The 24,839-nt window shown below is 36.7% G+C and overlaps 1 protein-coding gene across 2 annotated transcripts in view; it reads left to right on the top strand.

The window, feature by feature from the left end:
- Positions 1-24,839, top strand: part of ash1 (histone-lysine N-methyltransferase ash1) — a 57,680-nt gene that overhangs the window by 20,486 nt on the left and 12,355 nt on the right. For both annotated transcript variants that reach the window (XM_073082160.1, XM_073082159.1), the window contains 4 exons: positions 16,596-16,787; positions 17,229-17,364; positions 17,454-23,313; positions 23,886-24,079. In XM_073082160.1, the coding sequence (XP_072938261.1) occupies positions 16,596-16,787; positions 17,229-17,364; positions 17,454-23,313; positions 23,886-24,079 (6,382 nt within the window). The remainder of the gene's footprint in view (positions 1-16,595; positions 16,788-17,228; positions 17,365-17,453; positions 23,314-23,885; positions 24,080-24,839) is intronic.

Raw genomic sequence — 24,839 nt, 5'->3', positions numbered from 1 at the left:
GTCGTCTCTTGTACTAACACCCGTCTTGTTACTCGCCGACTCGAGGTCACGCGTTCAACTTGATCTCCCGATTCTCCACGCGTTTGTGGGAATTGTGTGGACGATTATTTAACCGGCCTTTTTGTGTCGATTGTTATTTATGGCCGTCGATTATTTATATTGCGAAGTGCCCTTTTTGCGCCAATTAGCCCATTAATTTCAATATCCCCATTTGTAAGCCAATAAACGGATTCGACGATCTTCGAAGTCGAATAAGGTCTCCATCGTGCACTGAGTATCGCCGTCAATTAATCTCGAGCGACTCTGTGACTTTTGACGTGCCGTCTTTATTTCGTGTTGGTGTGACGAGGTACTGCAATATTTTACACATGATTAGAGCCGCGCGCACCGGCACTGTATGGCTAAGCAAATTGCGCCGAACGCGACGCGAAGTCACGATCTGAACTTCGCGGGAACCCGGGAGAATTTCTAGAGAATTCCAACGTAAATGCTACAACAGATATTAATGGCGGTATCGCCGCGTATACCGGTTTGCATTTAGATACATCTTTAATCGAGTCTATATTTCCCATTGAATAGATCATTAGTTCTTCATTATACACGGGGAAGTACAGTGAAATTGCTTTTGATTTAATATGAATCACTCTGGTAATGAGCGATTAGATCTTTCCCAAGGATGTCAGTTATTTCGTCTTGGCATACCAGCATGTCGGGACTTATCAGCTTGTACTTTATTTAAATTAGACATCGCTCCTAGGCTAATTATATCGCGTAACGGATAAGGAAGCCGCGGCCTGCTATCTTGTCATCGGTGAATGCTGCTACCGAGAACATAATTAAATATTTCTTCATGGATAACATTCCTCATAGAAATATTACATACTGTATTATAAATGTTATGTTAGTTTAGAATTTTAAATTGTGCTAAATATGTATATGAGAATAATAAAATCATAGCATTCGTCAAGACTCAAGAAGCATATAGAAGATGTAAATAAAATAAAAGACGTTGCAACTATAAAAAGCATTCACGTAATTCTGTGTATAATTAATTAAAATTTCAATGTGAATTTTAATAAACACGAATTACTTATGGTAGGGATTGATAACGTTTCTGAGTAAACACCGGAGCGTAACGAGCTACCTAATGCACGACTTTATTAAATGCATCGGTTCGTTTGTTGTTACACGTGAGGTTTTCCGTTCATTTCGCACCCTAAATGTGAACGCCTTAATTAGGTACGGTTGGGATCTGTATAATGTAGATCGTGGATATGTTCGTTATCAGTTTAATTTGAAAACGGCTACGATATCGATATTTGGGTTTCATATCGATATGAAAAACTGTTGTGTTTATAACTGATATGGATTTGTTACGGATATTTACTTAGTAGTTTCAGTTGAAAATGATGGCAAACGCACTCCAGAAATACACATATTTATTTTCATTTGCTTTTTTTCTTTTTACAGTAAGTTTTGAAAGTCAAATGAAGACATAATGGATATAAGATTTTAAATGGTTTCATTTTTCTTTTCTTCATTTGGTTTCGTACGTTTGTTGATTCGTTGGTTTTGTTGTAACGTTTGGCGTATCGATACTATCGATATGTGAACGAAAGCGGTTTATCATTTCGAAATGTTATATCGGAGCATGCCTAGTAGATAGTGATCGCAGGTATGGTAATGGTTCGCCTAATTCTGAGTCACGGACCGCGCGGCGCCGGCGCGGCTCGCCTTCTCCTCAGCCCGGAACGACCGACTCCCGTGGAAAGAACAAACAATGCGTTTTATTTATTGCTTTCGAATCAATTGTAGCTCATTTGTGATATTTTTAACACGCATTTATTAGCTTGGGTTGTATGTATGTATGTAGGTATGTATGTAAGTAACAAGCGCTTTTCGAACCTGATAAATGGAGCACCCTACGCTTTTTTCACAATTATACTATTTACTGTTATTTTCTACTTTTTAGTTGATTTTATCATAAAAGCGTGTTTTTTAGTTTTTTGAACTATATTTTATGTATCTCTTTTCTTTTCGGACCGATTTTATTCTATTGTAGGGGATATTATTTTCAAAGTGCCCAGATTTTTGTTCTACTCACAAGATATTAAAATGTAGATTTTTTTTGTAAAAGTACATTAAATTGTAACGCAAATTTTAATAAGGTTCAATATTATTTATTTTTTAAATATAACTTGATTATTATATTATTGACATTAATAAGATGCGAACTAAATTTACGAAAATACTCGTAACCTACCATACTCTTGAAGCCCGAATACAGCACTGCTGACACCGTTGTTCTTAGACAGAATTAGGCTTAACACACGTTCAACAGCTGCTTTTTTTTAGGCAGAATTAGGTGTAGCAAACTTATACATATAATAGTAATATTAGAGTATAATTAAATTATTCAAAGGATCTTTCATCAGTGTTTTTCGTTATCTGATCGATTTGTATCGGTTAATTCGAATATTATGACCACAAAGACGATGACGTTAAATATGTCACCAGTACACTTGTTTGGATTTAATAATAATTAGTTTTACGTCATCTCAATTGTACATACGTCTATTGTAATCTTCGTTGTTGTTTATTATAAACAAATTAGCCATAGCCTTATGCTTCTCATTCTGAGATAGCAGTGGGACTGTAGGTACCTAATGGGTCCTCATTAACGAGACTATCGATGTATTTACCTGCATCTTTAGGTATTTCGGATATAAGTTGTTATGGAGGTAGTTCTGTAGCAAAATTTCATTTGGAGTTTAATTATTGGGTCATATTACTGCTTCTCTGTAAAGGAAATAGAGTGAATGATTTCCTTTTACGGAAGATTTTAATTCTGGAATATATCTTGATTTCATTGCTGGAGTTTCCATATCTAGTGACCGTATATTGTCAGTTAGAAACAAAAAACAATGAACACATGCCTGAACACGTTCTTCGCGGACGATTAGGTACATGGGTTTCATTCTATAGATTAAATTAATGGTCGATGTTATTTTAATTTATGCACTGTTATGCTCGTTTTGATTCTTTTCCAGCCTTCAGAATTGAGTCCGATGAAGTTCGCAAATAATATCGTGTTGTTTTTGTTTCGTCGTCCCCGCGCCACTTGTACTCACAACGTGACAAAGCGTCCGAGTGACGTCACATCTCACGAATGTTTGACGACTTGGATGTCTGCGAGCCGGTTTCCGAAAATGATGTGAATGATGTCGCGAATATTGTTTATAATTATGTATGTGTGGAAGCGTTGTCGCTGAATGTTTTAACGGACATAATTTCTTCGCCCGCTTGTAAGACTGGTTTTTAGTTTTTACGCAATGAATTCTTAATATTTTTGGGTTTGAAACAAATCCATTCACTGCTATTATTTCGTCTTGGCGGGAAAATATTATACAATATTTTCGAGAATTCGGATGTTTCAAGGTTTATATAGATTATATAGAATTTCTGGCAAAGCACATGACAGTTACTAAACAAAAACATTAGGTACTCTATATTATTTATAAGTGTGAAATGCTCATATATGCATACATTATATGTATGTCAAGATAAACACAATTAAAAAAAGGTTCGGCTTACTTCCTACATTATCTCGCATTCGACGGTTTCGGGTCGAGCTCTGGGATTTGACGGTGACGATGCTGATTATTAAATCAACAAGATGTTTTGTGCGGATTCCAATGGAGCTTTTGAAAGGTATAACAAAATAATCAAAACAAATCAATACAGCATTGAATAATTTTGAATCGCTAATGATGAATACAATCTGCATATGGCGAACGTGTAACTTGTCGATCATATCATCTTAATAACATTTTTCGGATTAAAAAATAACGTAAATGATATGAATAAAAAAATATTATATTTTCTATACATAACTATGAATGATAAAAACACAAAGAATGAATATGGTATTTCGCACAAAAAACGTTTGATATCTGATTGCTCATCTGTATATTATTTTTATTAGATTCTCCTAAAGTGTTATCAATATCATTACATATCGTACGCATGTGCACATAATGTTTTACCAGCACCGTATTTCCGACGTCTTTTGTACGATTACTCGTTTACGTCAAAATACTGACGCTTTGACGCCCAGACATCGGCCTCTATGAACGATCGAGATGCGTTTTAATTGGATATAATTAGCATGTGTTCGCGTGAGAAGTGAATCAATAACAAGTCGGAGTAGTTGGTTCAATTAGCCGCCTGATACTCGCTGTGACTAGGTACATGCACAGTTAGGAACGTTTTTTTTTCTTTCTTCCAGTTTGTTCTACGGCTCGTATAGGGGCATGGTGAAATATAAACGATGTACTGGCCGGCAATGTGTTTGTAATTTGTAATTACTGTATAGAATATATTTTATGATCCTAAGTGTTTATACCGCATCAATTAGGACGTAAAACAGCAGAATACTTTCTGTTTTTAGATACCTAGTTCTATATTAGTTATGGATCTCGGTCTTCATATAAAGATAATACGATAAAAGTTTTAATGCCAGTAAAAGTCTACGTTAAGTTTTAAAGCACTTATCCGATAGATTACAATGTGTTGCAATTTTGCAAATAAAGTACTTGCTACATAGTTTATACGGAAGGACGTGAAATATCAACCCAATACTGTTCCAATGCTGGGCACGGGTCTCCACTAAAAATGACGGATTTTGGCCATACCCTACCACGCTGATAAACTTCACACATCTTTGAGAACTTTTTTTTAATTTTCCAAAATACTTTCGGGCGTATAGTGTTCCTCGCGTTGTCGCCTTTGCAGTGTTGCAAGTGATAATTAACTTTTAATCGCACATAACTAGAAAATCAGAGGTATCAGAGATCCGAACCTGAAAGCTCGCGATTGAGTTTTAACCAGTAGGCTATCACTGCCTACGAAATATGATTATGAATGCCTCAATTTGATACAAACGTTTACAATATCGATAGATGAAGCTCCACGTGCGTTTAGTATGTGTGCTCTCGATAATTCGCTCGATTCCACCGATCGAACGTTATTCCGGTTTCGAGATTATAGATAGCGTAATTACTCTTATATGGGTTTAACGTTTTTTATTGGCGGTTTTATCTAAAGATTATTTAGAAGCCTTGTTAGCTTGATGATATTCGTAGCTTTTTATTAGGTGACCGTAATATTCAATATTTTGTTTTATTGTATTTTTGGTCGAAGGAACAATATTTGGACGTGCTGGTTTTAATAATACAACTTTTTATCCTTTTTGAGTTCAGTATTATTGTTTTATATTTATTTTATATTCATTTGTGTAGGGATGATGAAAAATAAACAATAGAACATGGATATGCGCAGTTTGAAAGGAATTTTAAAAGAAAATCAGCATAAAACATCTCTAAACACATTAAAACTTAATAATTTCTTTGGGCGTTGTCATATTTGTCAACACCAACGAGATATTATGTGAGGAGCGTCGTAGCCGAGCTATTGTGACGGGAGTGCCTCACGCCCGCGTTTCGCATTGCATTAATCTTGCGGTTTTCGACGTGACATGCAGTTTGCACTCCGTCGTACATGCTTAGTTCGTATAAACCACATGTTAATACTACATCGTGTTTGCAACGCGTTTGTTTTTATTTTTGTATGGTTTTGTATGGATATCATGCCGTTTTCATTGTAGCATGTAGGTATTTTGCACTTGTATGGTTGCATGTTGAATCGTAGATTTTGTTTTTCGTAGCATTTGTCGTGGGGTTTTATTTTATAATATAGGAGTAACAGGTGAACATGCAGTCCACTTAATGGTAAGCGGCTACTGTCACCCATGGACATCTGTAATCAACCCCAGATAGGACTAGATGTTCTTACCTGAGGTCGGCTACAGATGCGCCGATACCCCTGAGGATTACGCTGGAACGCCTCGGAAAAGTATGTCTCATGGTGGGTTCAAAATTAGTGGCGTAATGGCTGACGACGAAAAAAAGGTCGGCTAGTTTCTGAAAATGTATCCGTGATATGCTAAAGAGGGTCAGGAATAAATATCTTCTTAAATCTGTCCGGCAAAAAAAGGTCCTTCTGATTGAGGAAGTTGTCGTTCGTCGTCTCAGGGTCCGGTACCATTAACCCCCTATTCTCCTATATAATATGAATTCCCATGAGTATCTATATAGTATATTGGTAGTAACTACCTATATAAAGAAATCAGTTAGCTCTTATCTGGATATAAATCTTATTTTTGCAGCTAAAGCTTACAATGTAAGTACCTACTATAAAGTTATAATGCTCTTCAAGAGCGGGATGGTGGCGATGTTTATCGATGTAAATTTACATGAGATCAATTTATCCTTACTACATGTAAAATGTTTTAAACTTGTTGATTGAAATATTGGCTATATTGTCAAGTCTGTGTTTTTTTTTGCGTGAGTAGGTATTATTTTTAGCAACGCAAATATTTCAAAAGAAACTAAATATATTTATTTAAGTCTGTGAAAATGACGAGGTTACATGTTAAATTTTCAACATTATTGAGTTCAAGAACATGTAAATTTTAATAATTGCTAATAGGTAATAAGAATAACTTTCATATTTATAAACGTTTTGCATTGTAATAGTTCAAAAGATGATAGATGTTTTCGTTGTTCCACTAAAGACTGCTTAGTTCAGGTGGTTCAGGTTTGAAGTGTGTGATAGCGATAAGGTAGAGGCATTTATACGAGACGTACCATCTTAGCCCTCAGGCGAAACAATGCACCTGTGTCCGACCTAAGTAATTGAGTAGGAATTTAATCCTATATGGGGTTGATTATACATGTCTGATTCTTGATCGGCAGTTGCCACTTATCATCAGACTGTAAGCTTATTCGATACTAATATGCAAAAATATCATTATTCCTATTACCGTGCAGTTGTTTCAATGTCGATTAAAAAATGTGTTTATTGCTACAACGCAATACCGTTCCCATATTGTTTACTATAGGTAACATTGCAAACATTCATGTTCCCGGATTTAAACACGAAATACGCATTCGATGCAAGCAGATGGACGGTTATAAATTATACACCGGCGTAAACTTCGCGTTAACCGTTGAAAGCTATAAACGTGTCAGCTATTTCAATGAGTGTGTAAAAAAAATCTGTTTGGTTCTACTGTTTTTTAACGTAGGTACAAGTAGCAAATAAGCATTAAGCATGCATTCGACCTGAGGGTAAGTGGCCACTGCCGCCCATGTATATGTGTAATTGATCCCAGATAGGACTTAGTTGGAACTCTCTATAAGTATCTTCCTTACCACACTCTTCAAACTAAAACGAGCAGCTCTTAACAGCGATGTTGCAAGAAATAGGTGTGTCGGTGATGTCTCCTTAGTTGACCCGTGAAGAGTTCTACCACCTTCAACATATTTAAAAAATGTTGTAATAAAAATGAAGTCAGATTTCATACATCAGATTTTAAAAAAATAATATAGTCAGACGTTCATATGCTAGTGCTGCTCCATTTAATTTATACTCATGTACCTAGCACGTAAGCTCAATTAGTCAGACATTTGCAATTTGTAATAATTAATATTTTCAATTGTCTCATTATTGATTGGCATGTCCGATGTCGCAGCCGGTGGAATCGTAAAAAACAAGCATCGTAAATGTAAATATATAAAGATACAAAAAACTGGATATCTTGTCCGTCGCGTTACGTATGATGGCTCTGGTGGACCTTTTGTCGTGTCGAGATATTTTATTTTTTGGCCTGCCTTCATTGCGCTTTGTTGGCGTGATGTATATTTGCATATACCCTTGAATCGTCTGATGCTTTGTCAAACGTACCACATTGTTCGTGGAATGATATTATGTTCATTATATGTATATGGTACATCGATGTATGTGTGGATTATCTTAAGACAATAATAATACCGCTTGTAATAATTTATAGGTTGCCCAAATTGCCATGAACGAGCCATATGCCACAAAAAATCGTAGCAGACAATGAGGTTCGCACATTCGAAATAACGAGGTGAGTGAACCTCATAGATCAACATAGCTAATCGTTTTTGTTAGTTCTCCCGCCACAAAAACAGATTTAAATAAACTATTTGACGAACTGAGACGGTGCTGGTCGGAAACAGTGCCTCCATTATTGTACATGTGCTTACCAACTTCGTAGGAACCTTGACTTATTAATATCGAGTATGCCAGCCCTAATCGGGACTTAAGATAAATTAAATTTGTATCTCCATAAAATGAAACATGTGCGCATAATTTGTACATACGAGTAATAACTAATTGTTGCTTACTATACATTTAATTTTAGTGTATAATATTAATGAGATAAATGGGATCATTTACATCTTTCGTTGCCCATAATGGCATTATACTTTTCAACAACAATTGATAAGAGTTGCTCTTGTACGTATTGAAAGGTGTTCTGGATAAATTATAACAGTAATTTAAGCTCACGAGTACTCAAGTAAAATATAACGTTAGGTATGTATAACTATATATTAACTAATATTTTTACTAAAGAGGATGTTATGCTCGGTAGTTTCGTCGAATGTTAGCCGCTTGACGCTCGTGGAAAAAACGATTTATAGAGATTAACCGTCGATATGAATCGTGAATATAAATGAGTGGAAACAAAAACGAGATGTGTCTGTGGAGAAATAATAAGAGGCGTTCGACAGCGATCGTCTAGCCGCCATCGTCCTTGAGTGCAGAAATCCTTGATGAGTACAATCAACCGCCACCGGATAGCATTCCGTTCAGGGCTGTCAATTAACGTTTTGACCATTGCCGTAGCATTGCTGCCCGATGGGGTCAGGGCCGGATTTGGGGGAGGGCTGGCGGAGTTACGGCCTCCACAATACGATAGAATGGAATTGAAAAGTTTTTTTTCTATATTGTACGGTCGCTACAATAGCGAAAAGTATATTCAAATTTGGACACGTCTGTCAACTTTTAATTTATTTTCGTAGTATTTATTGTCATTTTTACTATAATTGCGCTTAAATAATTTCAACACTATTTTGTTGAAACAATTTTATTTGTTGAATTTTGAATACAATACATTTTTGAAAAACTTCATGGAAAAAATTAATTCCGTTATATTGGGAAAATAATTAGGGGCTCCCGCACTTACCTTGTTCCAGGGTCTCTCGACCTTCAAATCTGGCCCTGGATACAGGCGTTGAATTAACAAGGAAACTATGGCCGGCGGTCTGTTGTAAATCTTGTGAAACTCGCCTCAAGTCTGCGAACGCAAAAAGTTGTTTAATGGAGATACTTGGCTTTATTTTACGAATGATCCGTTTTTTGTGCGTCTAATTTAATTAACAGATTTGTTACGAGGAAAGACTTAATTTATCTATGTGTTTGTGTATGGCTTAATGTATCATTTTATGAATATTTTTGTCAACATGATAAAGCATGTTTTGTATTTTGTCAAAAGTATCCTGAAAAAAAAAATACAAAAAAAGCGTTTAGAAGTAATTTTTATTTACCTATTAACTCGTTAGTGACTCTTTTGTACTTGTTTTAAACGTTTAATATTTGTAATTAGTTTTATAAAAATCATCTGAGTAGAAATCATTGATGGTATTTTTTGGCTACTGTTTTTTGTATATCACAATCAATTATCACCAACCCTATCTTTTAGATGTTGCGTAGGTGCTAGCAAGTGTGAGGACAAAAACTAAAACTGAAAATAAATGGGCGCGAAACGCCTATTAACGGCGCTCGCCATCGATACTCGACCGCTGATGCTGACTGCTCGCCGTATATGTAAACCGATTATATGCATCTCGATAAGGCAGAAAAACACTTAGCGCTGCTTATAATCCTACCTAGAATAATGTTCTTAATCCAGAACTTTGTATTGCTCCACAAGAAATTCTTAGAATTATGCTCTACACTTTTTATACCTACCTTGTTAACAATAATAATAAGGTTGGTTCATTAAAGTCGAGAGGTACCCACTCGTATCTAGACATAAAAGCTTATCAGATATTTTACTCGGTAATTGTTACGAAGAAATGTATGGTAAATTTATATACTCGAAATATTTCATTTCTCTACATCGATTTTCGATTTCTGGATTGTTATGCTCCACAAAGGAGGTTTTGTAACAATCGCGAGCGAAGTTGTCGCTAAATCATTCAGATTTCCGGCACTTTGAACTATTTGTTCGTATATAACAGCTATGTAAATACGTCGCTTAAAATTCAGCCGCGGTTTAAATTGAGTTTAACTCGAGCTACGGCCTGTCAACTTATCGAATATAAATTCTCTTAATAATCGTTACCAATTATGTGAGTGTTCGGCCTCGTGGTATCAATCTTGCAGAAAAGCCGCTACGGGCGATTATGGTGCCGGATTAAGATCTTTTTGCGCTCGCGGGTAAGGAGGAAAATCTGTTGACGAGTTGGTGTTGATTGATCATTTCGGTGCAAAGCGACAGTACTGACAGTGTCTCGGGGCGTGGTCCGTCGGCGCTGGCTCTAGGAGAAACGTTATGAAACCATCGCTCACCGATCTCCAACAAATTACAGTTCTACTCTATTGAACGTACTACTGTCTTTGTTCCGCAACTATTTACGTGGCGATACTTACCTACTTATACACTCTTCGTAATTGTATACAATTGAGGAACAGTTATTGCACACCCGAGTTAATTGAAATGACGAAGCCGATGTCTCAGTCGGTACTCAATTCTACTTATATTAGTTATATCAAACACGATACGATCTCGAATGAATTATAAAGTGGCTATTAAAACTATCGTGGAATTTTTGATTTTTATCTTCTTAAAATTAATATTATTTATGAATTATCAATTCATAGCATGTTCTTGTATCTAGGTATATTATATGATGTACATTGTATAAATATTATCAAGGATGCGTAATTGTAATAAAAACAGGCAGGGTCGACGGTTACAAGTAACATATCAACAAATACCTATCAATATTAATGTAAAAATAAATAAAATTTATGTATCTGTTTATGAATTCCGAACGGGTCCCATCTAATCTAAGGTACGAGTAACACAATAACAAGATACAAGATCAAGTTTATATTGGTATTTTTGATATGTTCTTGTTAGGACTAATCTTAGAAACGGTTGTTTTAAAACATTGGCGACTTTTTCACACAAAGAAAAGGGTGTGATAACTTTTTTATCCTGATGTTTAATGAAATATTTAATTAAGGTCATCATTGCCATTATTGTCTTACGGCGCACAACAAATCTCTCGAAAAGTGTATTTTGCCATTCTTGACATACCTTTTATAGCTTATTGATCTCTCAGATAATTCAGTTTCCTCGCGAATATTTGCTTCATCATTATAGCTAGTGATAAGATATTAATCAGTAGGCATATGCAATACTGATTCTTCAATGTTACGTGACGTCGATAAATCGGTTCTGGGGATTTGGACCTCGGACACCCAATACGAACTTGAATTTCATTAGGTCATTCCTGCTCAGCGGGAAGCTGGTCGGCAATAAAATAGTATCAGTTCGCCGTGTTTATCGTACAAACAAAGCTCGTGTGCATGTATAAATACATTCCGAGACGGCCTTTCTCTTGCCCTTCCGCGCAGTGATCTGATACCGCCGCCTCCGGCGCTCGATTGTCTGTCAAAGTCAAGTTCACGGCCTATCCGCCAACCGACAATTGGCAAATGCCTATGTAACTGCGGCAGTTTCCTATCTTTGTTATCGTTAGTGTTAATGTTTATGGCACATTCAGGTTTTATGTTTGCAATTAGCTGTTAGCTGTGTAACTATTCTCATCAACGACTCACCGACGCAAGTTCCCATTTCCTGGATTTTGTATAGATTCTGTTTGAATTTCTATAGAATGCAAATCTTGATTAAAATTAGTTCAGCGATGTATTTTCCTTGGTTCGAATGACGGCGCTATGTTTGGTCACGATTTTACTATGCACGAGCATTTGCATTCGGTTCTGTCTGCTATTACCTTTATCATATTTAATCAATCATTAACTCAAAATATTGCGGTGTATAGTTATTAGATACTTTGCTATATGCATTATGCAAAACTAGTGAAGGTTTTCACGCAGGAAGCCTGAATATTTCTGGTAAACGTCTTCAACCTATTACTACGTCCCATGGCACGTATCTCTTCTCAGAGTGAGGAGAGTGGTTTAGGCCATAGTACAACGCGCTGGCCAGTTGCGAATTTAAAGATTTGTCAGACGCTTAGGTTTCCTCACGATTCCGTCCTTCCTTGACCGTTATGGCAACTTCTAATTGACTCCTCAACTGAGCGGATCTGGGGTTCAAATCCCCTTGTCGAGCCAAGCATCCCAACCTCCGATTTTTCAGTTTTGTGCGAACTGAACTAGAAATAATTTATATTATCTTTTGTATGTAGGTATCTTGTCGCTAATCTCATTTCTTCGATTTTTCTCCAAATCCCCACATCTGTTACATTCAAGATCGTGAAGTTGCGCCATAGAACATTACATTCAAATCACTCTTTCTACTCTTTCGGTAGTCTATTCGTAATAATACAATTTAAGATCAACCTCGATACACGATCATTCTGAGGCGTACCATTAAGTATTGTTCTCGACATTTGGCGCGGGGTCGATGACTCGTGCAATCAACTGTTTAGTTGTGTTTGTTTCGCTTTGTCACGAATGTTGCTCCGGGAACGTGTAATTTGTATTGATTGAGCAAACGTTTAGAAATTATTATTTTTTGGTTAATATTTAATATTTGTTGTAAATGCACCTCATTAGGTAATAAGCAGAGATAGAAGATTGATTTCAAATTTGGCCTCTCAATCTTCAGGTCCTAGGTTCGAGTCTCAGGCAATCATGTCTATTATTTTTCTCCCTATTAGAATTTAAATAAACATTTACATGCCTATAAAAAAATAATAAATTATGACGTGTGTGAAGTTATGTCTACCAATACATATTTTGGCGTTGTTCAGTGCAGCCTAAATCCTTCTTAATCTGAAAACAGACCCGTGCCCAGAAGTGGGTCAGTAAAGGTTGTACGACTTTCCATGAAAATCCATTTTGAAAGATTTTATATTTCATTCTTTTTTGACACCAATTAAGTATACCAATTCAAACAGACACGTAGGTATATCGCATTTGTCCTACCTAAAACGGTATTCACCCTTTACCATTATTCCAGATCCAGATACCAATGTAAACTTTTATTCATTGCTTTCATTTTGCAATCTAAGGTCTGCCTATTACTATAAACTTTCTAATGGTGAGATCGTGCGAGAGACCACGGGACGTGGAGATATTGCTCGGATTAGGCAATATTTTAGCGATAAAATCGATTTTCCGAAACTTATCTACTTTTATAAATGAATGTGATTTCTGTTATATATGTTTACCGGCATGAAATCAAAAGAATCCGGTGTTTAAATTTACGTCTGGAAGTGCTTATCTTTAAAAGTAGGTTAACCGTTTTTTGACTAGACATTGAACAAGATTGTGGTCTCTACGGGAAAGCTGTTTACAGTTAAAATAATTCATTCCTCGAGAATGAATTTTTTAACATTTTTAACATTTAAAAAGCATATTTTTGACGAGACAACTTCGAAAATTGCCCGTTCTAAACGAAAAGAAACAGTTTCTTAAATGCATTTCTACCATGCATTTCAAAAACAGCACTGCAAAGACAGTGCACACGTGATATGTATTATGATAATAAAATAAAAAGTAACTAATACTCACTAATAAATATAATGAACAGGCATAACACACACTGTACGTATTATTAGTGTTGTGTGGAGCGGTCTGTCAGATATAAATCTCCGTAGATCACGAGGTTGTTAATACGATATTCGTGTCGACGCCGACTAAGGCACACAGGCACCGTTAGCCTATTGTCGATTCAAGTGCACTAAGATTTCATATTTGTCCGTGTGGTGGTATTGTATGATTTAATTCCGCTCGCCAGACGTACAATATCGCTCGGATATCGGTCAGATCTATTTCACGCATAGCTTAGTTTATTCAAGCTCTAGACGAGAATGACTAAAATAACTGGAATGTTGTGGTTCGCGCTGTGAAGATTGGTTATGCAATGATATGAAATTATTGTTTTATCTTGTTTATAACTTTGGAGATTGGTTGACGGAATTGCTTGTCGCATTAGAAGTAGTTATAGTCTAGTGGTTAGAAACTCGGCTTTCCGCGCTTCGGTACACCGAGGTTCGCATCACAAGCACGTACAACTTACTTTTGAAGTTTGTGCGTATTAGAAACTAATTATCACTTGCTTAAGCGGTGAAGGAAATCATCGTTACAAAAAGGAAAGTTCTCAATGTCGTGTGAATTTTACTTGGCCAGCGTTGGTGGACTGATCTAAAATCCCGGTCATTTAAAGAGGAGACGTGTGCCCAGTAGTAGGACAGTAACGTGTTGACTTATCGCGTTACCTGTATAGTTTGATCAGCCGTGTGACTCATGCGCGGAAACCTTTCTCGCCCCTCTAATTAACAGTGAAAGCGGGAATAGGTATGAGTAAGTCGTTGCCTAATTAAATTCTAATCTGATGTAAAGCGACACAATGAAATGTTTTTTAATAACTTTCGTTTCGTTTTGGATTGGTACTACTTAAGTTACCCTTACGTTTTGCTAGTACATTTTTAGTTATCGTAACGAATTTACCGTCGTGTTTATATATTACGTGACCATGAAACTCATTTTGAACGGGATTGTCCCGTTTTCGTATTCTCCTTCTTGGTGTCGCCAAAAAACAATTCGGGGACGAAAAAAACAAATTTGAGTACCTTTTCTCAGAGACTATTTAGTTTTCACGACCTTTTTTTCGAACTTACTTTAATATGTTCGATATATTTTCACAGGTTTGATAAATGAAACTTTATTTTTTCAATTATGACACGAATGTTTAGCCAACATTTCCTACATAACGAAGTTGTCCCGTTTTAAAGTAGGTTAAAAATGGCTAGTGTAGCTATATAAAATACATACGTGTGGTTTAACAGTGGGGTAGTTTCCGCGGCGCTTGATATGCGAGCCCTGATAACGCTGCTGGCCACGCTACACTTTCTCAACCCCTTGTAGTGCGAGGGTTGCTTGCCCTTCCGCCTTATTGATTAAAGCCTTGGAAAAATCAACGAAATATGAAAAACAACGCGCTTGTTCCAGCTTGTTCCATTAACTCGACGCTTCACCTTATAAGGACACTGTATATGTAATTACGAGTCACATCCTCCAATTTACATATCGTAATTTATAGATGAATTATAACGAGATTTATTGAGATAAATCTTTAACCATAATTGATGAAATACGTCTTATTACCACATCGGTGCGAGAGGTTGTTTACTCAACAGTAAATGTACTTGATCCACTAACGCATCGTGTTTTACCGAGTACATTATAAGAATATAGGTACCAACTTGCGTTAAGATAAATAGGTACAAGCCAGTGATGGACAATTCAAATAACAGAAACGTGCCTTGTACCTACTCTCAGTACGTTCTTTGTTTCCATTGTACCATTCTAACAGTCGTGAAATGTGTGTTCGTTATAGAAAATGCATGTTGCGAAAACGGTGTTCAATAAACAAACATCGTGTCCTGTAAATAGCTTGACGGCTTTTGTCAGTAAATTAAAAGTTGAATGTAGGTCTTTCCAAAATCTTTCAAGTTAATATTATATTAGAAGGTTTGACAGAGAAAGAGCGATACCACCGCTCGCCCACTTCTAGCATGCAGCTGTTCTGAGTTTCGATCCAAAGATGTGGATGCCGGCTGAGTACATGTTATGATGCGATTATCTTAGTCCTCAGGAGTTGCAAGGCATTTATTGTAGACATCGGGTCCCTCAAGACATCAGGTCCCCTGTTTTAGATGGAGTTTGATGCAGAGGTTTTTATTTGGCAGTGATCACTTACCAGCAGGTATACTGCATTCTCGTTAGCAAATTGAATGTTATAAAATATAAAATAAGAGCAATATTGCATTTTTTGTCATATTAAAGTCACAGCTTCTAATTACCGCTATAACGTAAGAAACGACGTAATAGGCATAGGTCATCTAGTAATGAGGCCTACTTTATATAGGAGCTGTCATAAAATTTTATATAGTAATGTTAGAATCTGAATAAGCGCGTTAGTTACGAATGTAAAGGTGTGCAGGTATTGCGGTCAATGAGGAACTTGCTTGCGACACGCCGCTGCCGATGCTGGTTAGATTGAGTTGTTTGTAAGAGGGCATAGTACCTGCCTCTCGCTCAATTAAATGCTTTTTGTTCTCATGCCTTAGTATGGAACATAAAATATATGTGTTAAAGACCGTCTTAATACCACGAACTTTTTATTTGTGAAATACAAAGTATTACCTACTCGTTTTAAAAGGTCCCTTGAAGGTCTTTTTAAGTCCTTTAAAAATAAATAATTTGGACATTAATTTGGTATTTAGTTTTCTGTATATTTTTTCCGATATTAGTTACATGTATATTGGCTGCTTTAGAATCATATTAGGTACATCGATACATATAAGATTTGTTATCAATAAAATTGTACGTATAATAAATAAGTAGGTTATAAGGCCAATGCCCTTTCAGTAATATAAATTCGTTTGTTTGTTGCACAGTTCACATCGCCGGCGGCGGAAAGCGCCGCGTGTGGCAGCAGCACATCATCTTCGACGTCCTCGTCGTCGTCGTCCTCGTCCTCGTCGTCTTCGTCCTCGTCAGACTCCGACAGTGCGGAAGCCGCTGGCGGCTCCGTTCATGGATCCGCTGAAGATTCTAGTGCTGCACTCGCTGCTGCTTGTCAACTACAGGTATAGACAAACAATGGTTTTTATTGGAAGGAATATAAATATAGGAATATTTGAAGGTAGACCCCATTGTTGTTTGAGTCCGGCGGCACCACCGCCACACCTTTTTCTGCCTCATAACAGCAGAGTTAAACGCTGCTGTGTTTTGGTTTGAAGGGTGTGGTAAGGGAGACATACTTTTTCGGGGCGCTCCAGCTTTGTCCTTACGGGTTAGCGGCGCCTTTGTGGCCTACCTTCAGGTATATCTAATCCTATCTGGGGTTAATTACAGATGTCCATGGGCGGCAGTAGCCATTTACCATTAGGTGGACCGCATGTTCGTCTGCTACTCCTATATTAAAAAAAAATCATACATAGTGTACAAAATAATTTATTAAAACTGATACTGATCAACGTTTTCGGGATAGCAAGCATGACGTAATAAACCTAAAATACATTCTTCAGGTCATCGACGATGCGGACCTTGCGGAACTATTTCCAGAACAAACATCGAGCGCGCCGGCGCAACAGCCCAATTTCTCGACCTTTGCTGTTCATAACACGTCGCCGGACAATGATGATAAGTCTATCGTCGACAATGGTAAGCTCTCAGAACATTATTATTAATTCAAGAATAATTAGTCTAAAAATTAGATATGTAGAATTAATAAATAAATTGTATCTTTACAGGAGATGGATCGAGCAGTGAAATGGAGCTTACTCCACAGCTAGTGACGGCGGCAATTCAAAGAGCTACTGCCGATTCTTCAGGATCAGAAAACGAGTGCTCAAATTCAGAATCCGTGTCCCAAAATACAACACATTACGCGTCTAGCTTGTTACAGCAGTTTGTTGCACAAACACAGCTATTGAGTAGTAGTGCCCCCTCAAATCCCATTGCGTCGGGCGCGTCCTCATCCCTGTCTTGTGGAATAAATGGTAATTCAATAGACAGCGTGGGCACAATAAGCGATTCTGTTCTGGGCCAGATCAATAGTTTGCCTGAAATAGCACCGATAACTCCAAACTTTTTAAATAGTTCTCAACATTTAAGCAGCCAGCAAACAGAAGAACTTTCGCAAATAAATAAGGTACTAGAAGAAATCTCATCAGTATCAGATACCGTCAGTATTTCCATCCCAAACCCGCCCAGTTTAGAAGACTGTGTTGATAATAATGATTTTATGAGTCTAGATATTACTCCAGGAGGGTCAGAATTAGGTAGTGCCAATGATTTGTTGAAAAGTTCGCCTATCACTGTGGCTGGTACTGATATAAATTCCATCAGTCAAATGGACCATCAAAAATTAGATACGATCAGTACCCATTCGATTGAATCTCAAGAAGATATAAAAAATAATATAGTATTAGAATCTAGAAGAAAAAGAGGGCGACCTCGCAAAGTGAGAAAGATTGACGGCAGCGCTGTATCTCATAAAGAAGACAAATCTGTGGTTAATGTGATAAATGTCTTTCACAATAATAATGATCCTCCCAATGTATCACCAGATTCGGGTATTTTGTCGAATCATAATTCACCCACCCACTCGCCGATGCGAAGACATGAAATAGATGAAACTCATAATAGATTAAGTAGAAGATCAGTTCAAAAGGAAAATAATACAATGGAAAGAAAAAATATGCGTTCCAAATCAAAAAGCAGAAGTAGAATTCATATCAGATCTGATTCAAGTGATTGTGATTTTCAGAAAAAGAGAATAGAAAATGAAATTAAGCAAATTAAAACTGAAGCTCCTTCACCTGTTCCATTAAAACAAGAACAAAACAAATTTGAGAAAGGTAAAAAGAATGATCATAAATTAGATATTGCGGCATTGGACAGGATGCTGTATGCCACTGACAGGGTATTATATCCTCCAAGGAAGAAAGTAGGTAGAAAACCACAAGCCAAAACGAAAAATGCTAAGGCTGCGCCAAAAACATTAAAAGATAAAAATCAATATGATTCTGCTGATACTGACGATGAGTCGCTACAACCCAACAGATCAGTTTTGTCCGGAGTTTATGCGAAGAGAAAAGAAGTCAATAGCAAGCTAGCTAACTTGCCAAAAAGAAATAATAAAACTTCCACAAGTGTATGGCGGGATAATCAAAGTGAAAATGAGGCAGCTGAAAACGATCCTCTGGATCCGACGTGGAAGCAAATTGATCTTAATCCGAAATATAAAGACATACTTTCTGGATACAAAAGTGATCACGAATTTAAACCGTACAAGAGTTGTAGTAGATTGATCGAGTCAGGATATAAAAGTGACTACGGTTGCAGATCTGGATATAAAAGTGATTGTTATCGATCCGGTTATAAAAGCCAATCTGGCTACAAAAGCGACAAATCAGGATATAAAACAGACTACAGTGTAAGGAGCACGAGAAGACGAACTCGTAAATTTAAGAAAACAAGATCAGTGAGAGACAGGTCGTATTATAAGAATCAAAAACATTTTGTATCAGATCAAGAGATATTATTGCTAACAAATAAAACATTTAGCAGTTTAACATTAGGACACAGTTCAAGTGATTCGGAATGTGAGACTTATCTACGCAAACCAAATGCTAGTCCTAAATACATAAGTGTGTGCACTAAATATCCATTGCCTTCCAAATATGACTATGGATTCTCCAAGATGAATCAGAAACACATTTTGCGCCTTAATTCGTCTGATCCGTTCGCTCCTGGCCCTGTTTTTAGTGGGCTACAGCGACCCGTTACCACTTACAATATATTTAAAGTCAGTCACAATAACAACAATACATTAATAACAAAATCGCCTACAAAAGCCAGTTACATTGGAAGTCCTTTACCGGCTTTAAAACCTGTTTTTAGTCATAAATTTGGAATATCACCAATTTGTACGGTTGCTAAGTCATCAAGCGCGAAGAAGGACGATTTTTTAAAACATTTTCCACGGACATTGTCACCGAGAAGCCGGAAATCTAAATCTGGGACAACTTTCTCTTCTAGTGCCAAAAAAGAAAATGTTTCAAAGCCACTTCCAAGTATTTTTGAACAAGCTAAGAATAGTTATGTTCCGAATAAATCATTATCGAGAAATGTTTTTCTCAATTTCAAAAAACCTCATATAAAACCATCATTTCATATAAAGAAGCACAGGAGAACAGTGGTTTTAGCACCACCTAAAATTAATTTAAATAAAACGGAGAGACCGTCTCGAATCACCGTAAAGAAAGAAGAAAGTAAACATCACAGGCATAGGAGTAAAAGGAGGCACCGATCGAGGTCAGTTTCGAGGTGTCGAGATACCTATACAAATCGGAATAGTGCTGATTCAGTGGATCAGAAGTTTTCTCAAGATATGGACAATCTCATTACAAGTTTTATAAAGCTTTGTCAAATAGCACCTAAGTTTATTTCAAATGTTACTCAAACCCAACAAAAAGTGTTAGATAAAGTGCCTTCTGAACCTGCCCCTACAAAAGTAGTTAAAAGAATGTCCAAGAAACGGAAGACGTCAGACAATCAAGAAATTGTTACACCGACCTCTAAAAGGAGGCATAAGAAGCTGCAGACAGAATCTCAAAATAAAGGTGGCAAAGAAACAAATGAGCATAAACTTCCACTAAAGAAAAGACATTATCATATCAACTCCTCAACGAGTAATTCATTAAGTTTAAGTTTGGTTACTTCTGAGTTTGATGAAAATTCAAAGAATAATGTAAGTCCTGATAAGTTTCTGTGCACTGAGACAAATTGTATGGGAGACATGCAAAAAAACGCTGAATCCCCTAAAAGCAAAACCATTCCTGACAAGGCTAAGAAAGGTGCTGAAAACTCAAAGAATGCAACTCCACCACACAGTCAAGAATCTAAAACTTTGAATTGTGTTAAAGTCAACGGGAGCATGACGGAAGATATTTCAATTAAAGAGAACGAGGTTCATTCTGAGGTTCATAAGGTAACTGCGTCAGTTTCTATAAACACAACCGAAGATGATTTATCCATACAAAAACCTGCTGCAGGTCATTCTGAATTATCCAAGAAAATATATGAAACATCTGAAAAACTAAAAGCCATGCATAAAATGGTACATGATTTAGAAAAATGCCTACCTAAGTCTAATGAGGGCAAACCAGAGTCATCGAGATCAGAGTCACACAGAATATCATCACCCAGATCCGAAACAAAATCATCGCCTATGAGACAGTCAGCACCTATTGTAACGCCTAAGAAACGACATCGATTAGAAGCTGATAAGGTTGCGTCTAGTTTAGATCAAGTTGTGCAATCGTTATCAAAAAAGTTATCGGAAGATAAGACTGTAAGTGCAAGTAATAATAAAGACGTACATCAAACACAGTCAAAGGAAGATTTAAAGGAGGCTGAAAAAGTAAACTCCGATTCGTCGGCCAACGAAAGTACAGCTGTAACAAATAACAATAATACAGTCGATCCATTGAAGAGTATGTCTGCACGTTCTTTGTATAAGAGTTCTATACCACCAGCTCAAAAATCTGAAATAATGACTCGAAAGAAGAATAGATTGGAAGGGTTAACAAGTAATTTAGTTTCAAAAATCAATCCCAGTGCAGCTACTAAAGTTTTAGACACCTTATTAAACAATAATATACGTAAGTCAATAGAATCGAGAATTCTAGAAAAGGAGAAAAGTAATTTAGATAGTCCAAGTAGAATAACTGAAGAAAGAAATAAAACAAAGGAGACTACGCAAATGAGCACAAGAGCAACAGTTATAAAATCCCCAGTCTCTAAAGGCAAAGTAATAGATGTGAAGAAATCAAAAGTATCTGAACCTACCGTCGAACAGACTATAGTTGTAAATGTAGATAAGCCAACGGGAATATTCGAACCATCTATTGATTTAGAGGATCAAATACCGAAGTCATCGATATGCGTGAGTAACATATTGAACGAGTCAAATAAACTGAAAGCAAAATCTAAAGGAACAGACAAAAATTCTCTACTGATACGAATAGACACAGAATCTGACATTCCGTTAGCATTAATTTCTGAAACACCGGATCCCATAATCAGACCTAAAAGAGGCGAATCAATAGCTGCTGTCATATCAGATAAAATTCAAGAAACAACTAGTGGTCATAACCTACGGCAACAGAAACGAAATCTAAATAATGAGAACGAAGAAGCAAATGACAAGAAGAAAAAGAAAGTATGTAATAGCATCTTGAGGGAGAGCAAACTAGTATTACCCACTAAAGTGTTGGTGCCCAAAATCCAGGCAGAAAAGTTGGCTATTGAGCTACCGAAGAAAACAAGTGTACCATCTAAAAAAGTTGACTCGAATGATTCAGATAACAAAGCAGATGTCAACAAAAAGAAAACCAGAAGGCGCAAAGCTATCAACAGAACTGGTTTTCCCAGCATCAAGAGAAAGAAGAAGAAAATTGAACAGAACAGCCAGAACCTCAATTTATCTGATAGTCACGTAACATCTGAGGATAATGATAACTCTGCGTTTGAAAGAGTGCCAAAAGATGGAGAAGCTATGAGCAGCTTCTTAGAACGGACTATTAATAACAGGAAACAAGAGCTTAAAGTTGTATTAAATAAAGAAGATTGTCCTAAACAGGGTCGATTAACTGTGGTAGCCCTTGAAAAGTTACAAGGTAAAGAAATTTCGGCAAATAAAGTTTCAACAAATGCTGAGAAGACTGCCAATGACAAGGAGAGGAAAGGTGCGTCAATTTTAAGGGCGCCAGCATTACAACTAAAACCAAGTAAAACCGATAAAGATTTGAGGAATCATGTGAACAAATGGGAAGTTCTAAGCGAGACTGACAGTATTCCTTCATTAGCTAGTTCCGCAAACAATGATCCAGAGGATAGCATTCCATTAAGTTTACTCAATTTGAAAAATAGCAAACCGGCCACTCAATTGGACAACCTTGAAAGATTAAAACGGAAAACTAGGGCCATGTCACCTTCGCATGAAATAGAGGAAATATTTTCAAAACGGAAAATCGTTGAAAAAGGCTCAACTAAAATTGGACTAAGACCGAAATCCAGTTTAGCTGTCCTATATCCGAGTGAAAGACGGCTTACCAGAAGTTCAGATAATGCAATCGACGATGGTAAAAAGAATAAGAAAACAGATAACAAGAAACCCACACCCGAAATAGTAGTCGTGGAGAAAGCAACAAAACCAGTGAGCGTGGCTGTGAGACGAAAATCTAGATCATTCCAGGCCAATAAGAAAGTTCGAGAAGTTAATTCTAGTTCACGCGAAAGCTCACTAGACACTGTTGTATGTCGTAAAATTGTGTCAAAATCACGTGAGCCCTCCACTGATACAATCCTCGATCACGATGAAAACGATCCGCTGCCGCTGCACGAGAAGGAAATTGATTTCGAAAAGAGTATTGATGTGCTCTCTAAAACTATTATATGTAAGAAGCGGGTGGCCTCCTCTCGGGATGATAGTCCGGCAAGCAGCGTCGATAACAGAGAAAAGCCCGTAGTGTCTAAGAGAAATCCTCGGTTAAGAAAGAAGTTCTTGGCTGCTGGGTTGTTTTCAGACTACTACAAGGAAGAGTTAGTATTGAAAATTGTATAATAGTAGATAAATATAGGCCACTCCTTTTGATAATATGTAAGTAGTAAAAGTATGCAAATTCCCGATGGTAAGTGGCTACTGCCGCCCATCGACATCTGTAATCTACTTCAGGTAAGATAAAAAACCTAGTTGAAGTTGACCACTGATGCATCCCTGATGCTATCCCTGAGGAGTAATCCACGGATAAGTAAGTCACTTTCCATACTATTCATATCGGAACTCAGCAGTATTTAACACTGCTTTTATGGCGGAGAAATAGGCTTCGCGATGGTGCCTTTGGAGTCGAAATCCGATGGGTTCCACCACCTTTGTACTTCTATGTTTATTGTATTCTTTTTTTTTATTTTTTTTTACAAACATGTTGTGAAATCTGATACTTAAAGATGCGTTTTTTTGTGAATTATGGAAGATCATTAGAAAAGTAACCTTAAAATCATACTTTCGAAACAATCTTTCTACAGTCAATTTAATAGGTGGTCTATTATTAGTCTACTAGAAAATTTTATGTTTTATGATCTATGTATTTACGATTTTTTTACTATATTTCCAGTCCAAAACCAGACGGCAAAGGGAAGAACATTGTAACACAAACGGAGTTCCCGCCCGGGCTACTGGCGCCGCCGCCGTACTGCGAGCGCTGGGTGCGTCGTCGGTTGCAACACTTCACTCTGCCCTACGACATCTGGTGGCAACAGCATTACAATCAACCTGTGCCGTCTTGGAATTATAAGAAGATACGAACAAGTTAGTATATAGTACATACATATACAGGGTGAATCTCCATAAAGTGCACATATTGAAACAGGTAAAATTAAACCGCATTTTGTCGACAAAAAAATATTTAAAAATTAAAAAAAATTTTTTTTTGGGTTTTACGACCTTTTGATTTTTTTTTTGGGAATTGTGCACCTGAAGTAAATAAATCGCTATAACTTTTAAACTAAGAGGGTTATCAGGTTCAAACAAAAATAACAATGATTGCCAATGATAGGCCGTACTGATCCATGAAAAAAAAAAACAAAAAAAATGATCTTCCCAGGAAAAAAATGTCAGATTAGTGCAAAAAAGCACTTTTTTTAGGTAAAATTTTCAGTAATCATCAATTTCCTCAAAATAATCTAGGCATTTTATTTTTTTATTATTATTTAATGCAATTCTATGTCGTATTAGCTTTCAAACACTAAAAAAACCACGCCTCTAACTCAAGTATAAAGTTTGCTAGGAACGTTTCAAAAAAGACGCGACGCACGTGCGCCCTAATAAAACTGGTATAGTCCGACCCATAATTAGATGTCCAAAATATAAACAAAGGAAACTATCAAAAATATGTTTTAATGGTAAATTCATGGTTGTTTCTTATTTTTGACGATATTAAAGTGATAAAATAAATCTTTAATAATTAAAAAAAAACACTAGTTTGTATTAAAAATGTTATTAATTACCAACACCCTTAAGAACTGCCTTTGTTTAAACGCTCGTAGGAAACTTTATACTTAAGTTAGAG

The sequence above is a fragment of the Epargyreus clarus genome, unplaced genomic scaffold (genome assembly GCF_041222505.1).
Source record: "Epargyreus clarus isolate Ecla_fem2 unplaced genomic scaffold, WU_Ecla_fem_2.2 ptg000017l, whole genome shotgun sequence".
Taxonomy (NCBI): domain Eukaryota; kingdom Metazoa; phylum Arthropoda; class Insecta; order Lepidoptera; family Hesperiidae; genus Epargyreus; species Epargyreus clarus.
Note: the sequence above shows the minus strand (reverse complement) of the source record. Positions and strands in the feature narration are given on the sequence as shown.